Here is a 12071-nt window from a genome sequence, read left to right as displayed (position 1 = left end):
CTTTGCCCCAGCAACTCCACTTTGGGATGTATTAATGTGTTTATAAGGCAACAAAACAAAAATATATTCATAATGGCATTCTTTTTATTAATATCAGCTAGAGAATACAAACAGTGAAAATGAGGAAGAGCTAGGCAAATAAATAGCCACACACAACAGGATACTGTCTACTTATCAGAAAGATGAATGGGGGCGGTGCCCGTGGCTCAGTGAGGAGGGTGCCGGCCCCATATAACAAGGGTGGCAGGTTCAAACCCAGCCCCGGCCAAACTGCAACAAAAAAATAGCCGGGCGTTGAGGCAGGCACCTGTGGTCCCAGCTACTCGGGAGGCTGAGGCAAGAGAATCGCCTGAGCCCAGGAGCTGGAGGTTGCTGTGAGCTGTGTGATGCCACGGCACCCTACAGAGGGCAACAAAGTAAGACTCCATCTCCACAAAAAAGAAAGAAAGAAAGACGAATGGGTAGAGAGGAGGAAGATACAGTTTCCCCAGTTAGAACCTTTCCCAAAGACCTCCCCACACCATTCCTCCCCCCAGAGAAGGGCAGGGGAATACCCTGCCCTTGTCAGAAGAGGTGTGGTGTATGACCTGGGAGGTTCCAGGAGGAGCCACAACGGACGGTTGGCAGAACACAGCCATTCAACTCTCAGACTTAAAATACAGTCGAGCCTCTGTAAGTTGACCACCCAAGGACTATAACAAATTGGTCAGCATAGGAAGGCGGTCGACATTGAGAACAAGTGGTGCACATCTGGTCTGTGAAACTCAGGTGTATTAAAGACGTGGTCAGTGCAGGAAGGGCTGGGTTGCAGAGATCCTACTACACATACACACACTCATACACATGTAAATATAAATACATGTGCACTTTTAAAATCCAGTATTTCTTTTAAAAGCACCAGAAACGCTGCTAGAGTTTGAGTGTTTTTCCCCTGCAAAGCTCACATTAAAATCTGCCTGCCTTTGTAACAGTTCTAAGAAGATGACTGGGAGCATGGGGGCTCTGCCCTCATGGGCAGCTTTAATGCCTTAACAAAAGGACTTTTGGGCATGGACTCTTCCTTCCTCACCCTCTTGCCTACCATGTGAGGGCACAAAAGGTCCTTGTCAGACACCTGCGCCTTCATCTTGGAGTTATAACCGCCGGAAACGTGAGCCAACAGGGTCCTGTTCGTTATAAGTCGTCCAGTCCCCAGTGCTCTGTTATAGCTGCACAAAACGGACTAAGATGAAACTCTTCTAACTAATCTGACTTCAGAAAAGTGCCACCTTGGAAAACTAAGTATGCTCTTAAGAGTGTGATAGCTGGCTCAGTGCCTGTAGCTCTGTGGTTAGGGTGCCGGCCACATGCACCAGGGCTAGTGGGTTCAAACCCAGCCCGGGCCTGCTAAACAATGACAACTACAACAAGAAAACAGTCAGGTGTTGTGGCGGGAACCTGGGCTTCTTGAGAGGCTGAGGCAAGAGACTCACTTAGGCCCAAGAGTTTAAGGTTGCTGTGAGCTGTGACACCACAGCACTCTACCAAGGGCAACATAATGAGACTCTGTCTCAGAAAAAAAAAGAAAAAAAGACAATACTATATATGTTGGCAGTACCAAAAAGGTGAAGGCAAGGAGTCCCCCCACCAAAACCCTTCTGGCAGGGGGTGACGTGCAAGGCTCTGGCCCCTCAACCACCTGGGAAAGCCCCCCACTCCTGCCTGCCTGAGAGGGTGACCTCAACCACCACACCTTCCTGTGGTCCTGGGCACCACACTCCAGGTGTGGGGTCAGCCTGCACAGGGCGACACCTGCATGGGCCTTTGACGTCACCAAGGGCAGCTGCGGCATCAGTGCCCAGCTCCTGATAAGAGGGAGCGTGGGGCATGGAGTAAGGGCCTTACTGCTGCAGGTGCGCATGGAGTGTACAGAGGGCAGCATGTCAGGAAAGCCCAGGGATGGGGGTGATGATGACACGGACACGGCACAGTGACGACAACCAGGGAAACCGGGAGTTCCCTGTTCCCTTCTTGCAAATTTTCTATAGATCTGAAGCTACTGCCAAAAATGTTTTTAAATTTTGCAAAACATGTTTTAAAAAGCACACTGAGGGCGACGCCTGTGGCTCAATGAGTCGGGCGCCGACCCCATATGCCGAGGGTGGCGGGTTCAAACCCAGCCCCGGCCAAACTGCAACAAAAAAATAGCCAGGCGTTGTGGCGGGCGCCTGTAGTCCCAGCTGCTCGGGAGGCTGAGGCAAGAGAATCGCGTAAGCCCGAGAGTTAGAGGTTGCTGTGAGCCGTGTGACGCCACGGCACTCTACCCGAGGACTCTGTCTCTACAAAAAAAAAAAAAAAGAAAGCACACTGAGGTCTGCTCTGCCTGGCCCACACAGGGCTCTGAGGTTCAAGTGGTCAAGACTTGAAAGCTCTCAAGAGACACAAAAACGAAAGGCATCGTTAGCAGAAATACGACACACCCAAGGCCAGGGTCACTGGGTGATCCCTGAAGGAGATCAGGAAAGAGAAAGTAAGTTATTTCTGTTGGAAGGTGAGGGCCAGGTGGGGATTAAAGACTCAAGCCAGGACCCCACCACAGAATGAGGCGTAGAGACCACAATCCAACGTCCTTCACTAGGACGAGATCACCCTGAGAACCCCCACTGCTTCCTGTCTTAAATTACACTCACTAGGCCCTGTGTGGATGGAAAGATATGAGAACTACTTGTAAAATACCAGCAAGAATAACCAGCAGGTAGAGGTCAGAACACCAGTCAACAGTTCCCATAACCTTCGCCCTCTCCACGTACCTCACGGGCCCTCCGGATGATTTTGTCATCCACGTCAGTGATGCCCATCACCATGACGATGTTGCATCCAAAAACTTTGGTTAGGATCCTTCGAATTATATCAAATCTCACATACGAGCTGAAAGAAAAGAATAACAAAGTCTTCATTTTTACCTTTTTAAAAAATGCATCCAATTTTAACATGCTGCTATATGATTTCAACCGTATGGTTCAGCTGGCAGTTCATGTGGAACTAGTCAACAGAAAGAGCTTCAGGACAAACTGGGCCGCACCAATTCAAGGCACAACATTAGCAACTTTAACTTTAGAGCTGCTGTTCAAATGAAGTTACATCTGTTTGATGATACAAAAATTCACTCATGACACAATCTCACTAGGTAGTTTAAAACACAAAGACTTTCTACCATTCCCGTTCATGTTCTAATTAGACTGCTCTGCCCAGTTCAGGTGGTCTGGCCTACTAGGAGCCAGGTCGCAGAGCTCAGCCTCCTACCCCTGTGGAAAAATCATTTTCCATGAAACTCAGGAACAGGGCCACACACCAGGAGGTGAGCGGTAGGTGATCAAGTGAAATAGCTTCATCTGTATTTATAGCCCCTCCCCCATGAAAAGTTGTCTTTCATGAAACCAGCCCCTGGTGCCAAAAAGATTGGGGACCACTGTTCTAAAGTAATTCTGGGGGGGGTGCCTGTGGCTCAGTGGGTAGGGCGCCGGCCCCATATACCAAGGGTGGTAGGTTCGAACCCAGCCTCAGCCAAACTGCAACAAAAAAATAGCTGGGCGTTATGGTGGGCGCCTGTAGTCCCACCTACTCAGGAGGCTGAGGCAAGAGAATCGCAAGCCCAGGAGTTGGTTGCTGTGAGCTGTGATACCACAACACTCTAGCGAGGGCAATAAAGTAAGACTCTCTCTAAAAAGAAAGAAAAAAAAATAATTCTAATTTTTCACCGTGACAAAATAGATAAATGCAAATAATGACAAATCAAGTTAAGTATAATCCCATTAAAGTTATGGAAGATTAGTCCTTAGAATGTACACACCAATGCAGACTATTAAAATGCCAACTTACTTACATACTACACTTGGGCAACTCAGACTTTTAAAACCTAATAGGTTTAAAATCCATTTAAAATCTCAAGAATCCATCTTACAAGGGTATATGTGAAACTTAGTAAATGTGGAATGTAAATGTCTTAGCACAGTAACTAAGAAAATGCCAGGAAGTCTATGATAACCAGTGTGACGAAAATGTGTCAAACAGTCTATGAAATCAGGGTATGGTGCCCCATGATCACATTAATGTACACAGCTATGATTTAATAAAATAAATAAATAAATAAAATCTCAAGAATCCCGGTGCCTGTAGCTCTGTAAGTAGGGCGCCAGCCACATACAGGGAGGCTGGTGGGTTCAAGTCTGGCCCAGGCTTGCTAATCCAACAATGACAACTGCAACCAAAAAATAGCCAGGCATTGTGGGAGAGGCCTGTAATCCCAGCTACTCCAGAGGCTGAGGCAAGAGAATCGCTTAAGCCCAAGAGTTTGAAGTTATTGTGAGCTGTGACTCCACAGCACTCTACTGAGGGTGACATAGATTTTTTGAGACTGTCTCAAAAAATACATAAACAAACAAATAAATAAATAAATAAAATAAAATCTCAAGAATCGGGCTTCCCATAAAATCAACCTTCAAACTCAAGGTTGGTACCTGTAGTCCCAGCTACTCCGGAGGCTGAGGCAAGAGAATCACTTACGCCCAAGAGTTTGAGGTTGCTGTGAGCTGTGATGCCACATAAGTCTACCAAGGGCGACATAATGAGACTCTGTCTCAAAAAAAAACCTCAAGGTTGGCTAATCTCATGCTCACCTCTGTCATCCATGTGGCCTCTCTAAATTTGAGTTCATAAAACTGCTATTGTATCACTTCAATCTCAATACACCGCCACCCCAAACACAGCTCAGGCTAAATCTCACACTCAGTGACAAAGTGTCTTCAAAGCTCCTTGCCAAGATATTAACCTCTTAAAGCCTTAGTCTGCTTGCTTATAAACGGGGCAAAATTCCAGTAACCCATAGGGTCACCGTGTACGTTCTTGGCACCTGTGTATACTAACTCTAAAACACAAGCCAGTCATGCCCTCCATTAGTCTTGAGTTTGGAAGACTACAAGAAATGAGATTTAAAAGAAAAATTAACAGGATGTTGAAGCAAATGAAAATAAGACTGGAGTGACACTCCTGCCCAGAGGTGCTCAGGCTGTCCCAGAAGGGCCCCTCAGCAACTTGAGGCCCTTGGGATGCTGGGTGGGCTGTGACCACCACATACTCCTACACACACTCCTGCCGGTGCCCCGCACCAGACCTCAGCTTCCTTCTGTTACTCCATTGTGACCCGTGTGACTGTCAGACAGGCTTTTTCTGCTCTGGTCCCAGCCCTCCCAATCCATCAAGTGAGCTCTAGATGATGGCTAAGACTGTTGTTCACCCTACGAGTCTCCACTCAATATGCTCCGATGTGACTCCATCTAGGATGAGATAGGGTGAGATAAAACCCTAATTCTTCAAAACAGAAAATACAACAGCCTTAGAGACACTCTCCCCCATCTGGCCACAACGCATTCCTTTCACCCTCACCCCATCCTTCCCCTATCTGAGCCATACTGGATGATTTGTTTCCCCCAAAACAGCAATTTCACCCTCTACCAGCCTCATCTGGAAATGTCAGAGGCCATTTTTCAGGACATCTCTTGTCTGCTGAACCGAGCCCTAGGCATCCTCCATGTTCTAGCTCAAACTCTGCCCTCGGGCAACAGACACTGTGGACCCCTGCCTGCTAGAGCTGAAATAACTACATCTTGCTAATGAAATTAAATGATTGAGCAAATAACTACTGAAGCAGTTACAGAACAAACACAATTGCAAAAGGAAGAAGAGAGTGCAAGCTAAGGCAGGGCACAGGTCGGGCAGGAACACACTCTACCCCAGGGCCAGGCCAGGCCAGGCCAGGCCAGCGCCATGCTGAAGAGGACAGTCCAGCGAGGAGTCCCAGCTCCTGCCAGCACCCAGGAAAGCCCCGTGTAGACGGAGCTCACAACATTCATTCCACTGCAACGTGAGACTTGTACTCTTCTCTGTATTTGTCAGGGCAAATGCAAATTAAAACTTTAACACTAAATTCTCCTAGCTGGAAATAAGAGAGAGGCTCCCTCCCACAAATCTTTTCCTCTTTTTTTTTTTTTTTTTGAGACAGAGTCTCACTCTTTCACTCTGGAAAAGTGCTGTAGCATCACAGCTCACAGCAACCTCAAACCCCTGGGTTCAAGTGATCATCCTGCATCAGCCTCCTGAGTAGCTGGGACTGCAGGCACCTGCCACAATGCCTGGTTTTTCTATTTTTAATAGAGATGGGGGTCTCACTCTTGTTCAGGCTGGTCTTGAACTCCTGAGCCCAGATGATCCACCTGCCTCAGCCTCTCAGAGGGCTGGAATTACAGGCATGATGCACCCACAGGTCTAAACCTTTTCTTTTAGAATTTCTTCTTAGGTCCTTTTCAAGTGTATGTAAATCTTTCAACCAGCCAAAAGAAGCCTCCAGCCAGTCTTATAACTCGGGGAATTTTCAACACCTGCAGACTATCTTGGAAATGTAGTCAAGGAAGATAATACCCCCATTTCCTGGTGTCAGGGAGAAGATGGGTCTAACTCACCTCCTGACTCCAAATTGTTAAAATCAGCCTAAAACAATGGGCTGTGCTGTGGTCTGAATGTTTGTGTCCCTCCCCAAATTTATGTGTTGAACTCACACAACATTCAAGTGTTAGAACAGAGAGGCGGGGCCTTTGGGAGGTGAGGAGGTCACAAGGCAGAGAGTTCAAGACCAGATCAGTTATGAAAGAGACCTGAGAGCCCCGCCCCACCCCTCCACTGTGAGGACGCAGAGAAGGCACCATCCAAAGACCAGAGAGGCCCTCCCCAGAAGGCACCATCCAAAGACCAGAGAGAGGCCCTCCCCAGAGACTGGGTCTGCTCCTGCCTTCATTGGGGGCTTCTTAGTCCCAGAACTGTGAGAAGTAAATTTCTGCTGTTTATAAGCAGGCAGTTTATGCTATTTTGTTAGAGGACTCCAAGAGGATTAAGGCAGGTTGCATCCCCAAAGCTCCCCAAGAGGGTGAGATTTCTTTCTGTCTTTGCAAATCATTCCATTCTGGTTCAATGCTTATTCCATAATAAAATTATTCTTTCTCTTTTACCTTTGAAGAGATTTTCCAGGTTGGAAGATTTTCTTTTTAATATTACCGCAACATATTTTATACTTCAACAAAGATATTGAAATATGCTTTTGATAATTAACAATAAGTTAGCCCAAAGGGAAGGGGAAAAAACCTCCTAGATCATTTTATTTTTGTTATAAGAAAACAAACAAACAAATACCAATCTTACTGGGTGATACACCACCTTTTTAAAAGTCTACAGTAACTTTTTACTTTTAGTCTAGGTCTGAAAATAGACATGAAGTTGAAAAAATGTACTAAAGGTTATTTTCATACATTTTATTTTGTAAGTATACAAAATATTAGGAAACTTTGACAAACATAGGAGGCAGTATATCTTATGGTTAAAAGGTCAAGATAGTAAACACTTGGCAGTGGGGGAAACCAACTTCAACCCAGTTCCAACACCTCCTAAACGCCTGACCTTGGGGAAGTCACCTACCCTCAGTAGTTGTGGACTGCGTTAAGCAGACCGTGTGGTCACTATTTCCTAAAACTGTTGTGAAGATGCAAAAAGATGGGGTACTATGATCATCTCAAAGATGAAGAAACCAGCACTCAAAGCAACAAGGTGACTGGTGCAAAGCTGGGAAGCTGATAAGGGTGAGACAAAAAATGACTCTGAACAACTAGACTCCCTAAACAAGTCTCTTTTTGTTGTTGTTGTTGAGATAATCTCACTATGTCGCCCGTGGTAGAGTGCCGTGGCGTCACAGCTCACAGCAATCTCAAACTCTTGGGCTTGAGAGATCCTCTTGCTTCAGCCTCTCCAAGTCAGGGACTACAGGTGCCCACCATGACCCCCAGCTAGTTTTTCTTTTTCTGAGACAGAGTCTCACTATGTCACCCTCAGTCGAGAGCCATCGTGTCACAGCTCACAGCAACCTTAAACACTTGGGCTTAAGCGATTCTCTTGCCTCAGCTTCCCAAGCAGCTGGGACTACAGGCGCCTGCCACAACGCCTGGCTATTTGTTGTTGTTGTTGTTGCAATTCTTGTTTTTTAGCTGGCCCAGGCCAGGTTCGAACGTGCCAGCCTCAGTGTGATGTGGCCAGCGCCTTAAGCACTGAGCTACACGTGCTGCCTCCTTGTTGCTTTTTTTTTTTTTAATTGCTTCTCTTTTTTCCCATTTTCTTAAATGTTTCTTTATGCCAACAAAACAAAGGTAAATAGGCTCGGAGCCTGTGGCTCAAGCAGCTAAGGCACCAGCCACATACACCTGAGCTGGCAAGTTTGAATCCAGCCCTGCCTGCCAAACAACAATGATGGCTGCAACCAAAAAATAGCTGGGCATTGTGGCAGGTGCCTGTGGTCCCAGCTACTTGGGAGGCTGAGGCAGGAGAATCGCTTGAGCCCAGGAGTTGGAGGTTGCTGTGAGCTGTGACGTCACTGCACTCTACCCAGGGTGACAGCTTGAGGCTCTGCCTCAAAACAAAACAAACAAAAAGGCAAATAAATGGAAAAGCTTCCTAATGTCACTAAACCCGCAACAGACACCTAATTCTAAAACGGCATTTTTCACTGCTCCACGTGGATTGCCTCCTGGGAGTTTCCTCCCCCGAGAAAATGGGCCTAAGTGCTCAGAATGGCTGTAAGAACCAAACGAGACGGACCGGGTGGGCTCCCTTCAACAACCTGCAATGCAGAGATTATTCAGGAACCCGTAAATTGCCATCTGCGAGACGAAAAATCCTGCAAAAGGCTTATTCCCCAAATAAATTCACATCCAGGAAACTCACCAAGCATGGCCAAGGTGTGCATGATCATATACAGTCGGTCCACAGCTATACCTGGGAACAAAGTTAAAACCCAAATGAAACATATTTGCAAGGAAGGACTTTTCGCCGTTAAAATAATCACATAATCGCCTTTTTTTTTTTTTAAGTAACCACTTCTGCAGGGATGCACAGCCAGGGTTCTACTCTCTAGTCGCTCAATTCTCACCTGAACCTGCGAACCCAGCGCGCACACCCGGCGCCCGGACCCTCTCCCCCGCGCCCGTGAACACGCACCACGAGGCGGCCCCGGCGCGCTCCACCACCAGGGGCTCCTTCCTGCCGGTGAGGCTGTTGTACACCTGCACGCCCGTGTCCCGGCCCGCGGGCCGGAGCCAGGCATTCCCGCGTCCCCCGCTCGCCGCCCGGCTCCCCGCTCGCCGCCCGAAGCCCAGCGCGGCCCGGAGAAGCGGGGCGCCTAGGCGGGGCTCCTGTGTCCGCAGCATTACCGCGGCCGGCGACAGCGACAGCTACAGCGACTGGCGGGGCCGCGCAGGGGCCGCTGGGCTCCCGGGCCCGCCCACGCCGCCAGGCCCCGCCCACTCCCGGAAGAGGCGGTGGGGAGGAGGCGGCCGGGAGGCGGCGCCGCTCGGGTCCCTCTTGCGCCCTCCTAGGCGCTGGGGGCCGCAGGAGACGCCGGCCGCGCGCTCCAGTTTGGCAGCAGCTGGTCCTCGCCGGCCCGCGGAGAGCGTCTGCGCCCAGCAGGGCCTGCGCCCAACACCACAAATTGGCCTGAGGTGTCGGGATGGAAAGACCAGAGCCCAGAAACTTCCCAGTGGTCAAGTACATTTTTCATTTTAAGATTAAAAATTCTATCATCCCATGTCTTGAGAACTCATTCTGAAAGTCACTTTCAAATTTTCCCAACCGACACGCCTGTGTTGGTATCTTGCAATAAATATAGTGTCTCCCGCCCTTGTTTCTGCAGTGCTCAAAACAGCAGTTTCCCTCCGTTCTTTTTATAATTTGCTTTGCTTCCGTGCCCTATTGAAAAACAAATGATTAGAGATAAACAAGTGCCTTCCTAGAGCACTTAAATTTTTTTCTTTCCAGGTGGCACCTGTGGCTCAGTGAGTAGGGCGCCGACCCCATATACTGAGGATGGTGGATTCAAACCCAGCCCAGCCAAACTGCAACAAAATAATAGCCGGGCATTGTGGCGGGTGCCTGTGGTCCCAGCTACTGGGGAGGCTGAGGCAAGAGAATTGCCTAAGCCCAGGAGCTGGAGGTTGCTGTGAGCTGTGATGGCACTGCACTCTACCAAGGGCAATAAAGTGTGACTCTGTCTCTACAAAAAAAAATTTTTTTTTTCTTTCCACAATATCCTGGAATATAACGCTACAATTCTGTAGTCTAATGTAAACCCGTTCTAATTTATAAGGCTAAAATGTTAGAACTTGTTCAGCATTACACAACCCTAACCATTGGTACTCCCTAATACTCTTCAGTTCTCCTGAGTATACGTTTCTCACTGCCAGTGCAGTAGTTTATTTTGTAACTGTCTCTTGTTTCTGGTGCAATGACTATGTTTCTCTAGGTTGTAAATTCTTTTCACTATACCTGGCTCTAAATTGAGAAAAGAGCTTGTTGGATGTTGCTGATTTAATCCCTTATGAAATCAACCTGTTGGGCAGATGGGGAAAAGTTTGGGCAGGTATTTCTCTATCAGTGATAGAGAAATCTCTGATTCAGATATTAAATGAGCCAGTAGAAAAGGAAATTAACAAAAAGCTTGGCTGCAGTCTGTGACAACACATAGAATCCAAGGAAAGAACTGGAGCAGAAATTTGGAAAACAGTGACAATGAGACTAAATCTGCCCATGAATCTGGATAGCTGGCATACTTGAGTTGGCCACAGAAAATCCTGACTTTAATAACTAAGAAAATGCCAGGAAGGCATTGTTAACCAGTGTGATGAAAATGTGTCAAACTGTTTATAAAACCAGTGTATGGGTGGCACCTGTGGCTCAAGGAGTGGGGTGCCAGCCCCATATACCCAGGGTGGCCGGTTCGAACCTGGCCCCGGCCAAACTGCAACAACAATAAAAAAACAAAACATTAAAAAAAAATAAAAAACAACAGTGTATAGTGCCCCATGATCGCATTAATGTACACAGCTATGATTTAATATTAATAATAAAAAAAGAAATTAACAATGACATCTTCTGCCTTCAGAAAACTGGTCACGTATATATTCAGCCCTTGGCTGGCAGCAATTTTATTCTTTCCCAAGGTTCCGGGAATCATCAAGGCAGTGACAAACATAACCCATTATTTAATGATGATTACAACTATAATCCTTTTAACAGTAAATAGTAAAGCAAAGTAAAATGCACTGACATCTATTAGCACATGCGTGTAGCTCAAAGAGGATCCTTTTAATTTGACCTAATCTAGGTCAGAACAAGAAAGTGTATTAAAATCAAGAACTCCAAAATATCACAAATACCATTTTTAGTCCTAATGACAAGATGATGTAGTTCTCAGTATTCCATTTTCTTTTGGTGCAAATCTTGTAAATCCAAAGAAGTAGATTACGATAGTGTATCGGCTTTTTTGTGTGTGTCTCTTTTTGGTCTTTTTATTTCTTTGTTTTATTTTTATGATAGCATATTGTAAAGATGAATGAGTTAGCACTGATTTTTTAAGTACCTCAAAACATAAATAATTGATGTTATCTTTTACTCCCATAGGTTTGAGCATTTCCAGTGAACTAGAGATACAATTTTAGAAAAACGTTTTAACATCTATTTTTGCAATGCACTACAGCCAAGATTTTCAATTTATCTTCAAAATTAAGCACTTTTCCTTAATGGTATATTTTAAATGCATGATCAGAGTTAATTATGTTTTTTTTTTTTTATTGTTGGGGATTCATTGAGGGTACAATAAGCCAGGTTACACTGATCAGAGTTAATTATGTTTTATCTATTGGCCTTCTAAGCTTGTTATTATGTAAAGCCAATAAAAAAAATAATTTTGCGACTTTTTAGCCCCAGTGGTGTCCCCAGCACACAGAACAGTAATTGGTACATGGTAGACACTCAAGTATTTCTTGTTGAATGGTAAAATGCCTTTTTGGTTTATTGTGTAAGTTCATTAACTAGACAGAAATGAAATGATTTTTCACAGTACTGTATTATTTTTTAAAGATAACCTAGGTCAAACTCTAGCTTGATTACCTTTGGAAGGGCTGAATTCTTTTTCTTTTTTTTTTTTTTTTTTTTGCAGTTTTTGG

General features: G+C 46.0%; 1 protein-coding gene across 4 annotated transcripts in view; it reads right to left on the bottom strand.

Annotated features, from left to right (window-relative positions):
* Positions 1-9361, bottom strand: part of CARS2 (cysteinyl-tRNA synthetase 2, mitochondrial) — a 55969-nt gene extending 46608 nt beyond the window's left edge. For 3 of the 4 annotated variants that reach the window (XR_008374599.1, XM_053563524.1, XM_053563525.1), the window contains exons 1-3: positions 9070-9360; positions 8797-8847; positions 2790-2907 (exon numbers count right to left, since the gene is read on the bottom strand). Coding sequence is in view for 3 of the 4 variants with exons in the window: in XM_053563524.1 (XP_053419499.1) it covers positions 2790-2907; positions 8797-8847; positions 9070-9278 (378 nt within the window). In the remaining variant the exon portion in view is untranslated. Of the gene's footprint in view, positions 1-2789; positions 2908-8796; positions 8848-9069 lie in introns of all 4 variants that reach the window. The other variant, XM_053563526.1, reaches the window with a different exon arrangement.
* Between the last annotated feature and the right edge of the window lie 2710 nt (positions 9362-12071).

This window comes from Nycticebus coucang, chromosome 15 (genome assembly GCF_027406575.1).
Source record: "Nycticebus coucang isolate mNycCou1 chromosome 15, mNycCou1.pri, whole genome shotgun sequence".
Taxonomy (NCBI): domain Eukaryota; kingdom Metazoa; phylum Chordata; class Mammalia; order Primates; family Lorisidae; genus Nycticebus; species Nycticebus coucang.
The sequence above is the reverse complement of the archived record's forward strand: the minus strand, read 5'-3'. Positions and strand labels throughout refer to the sequence as shown.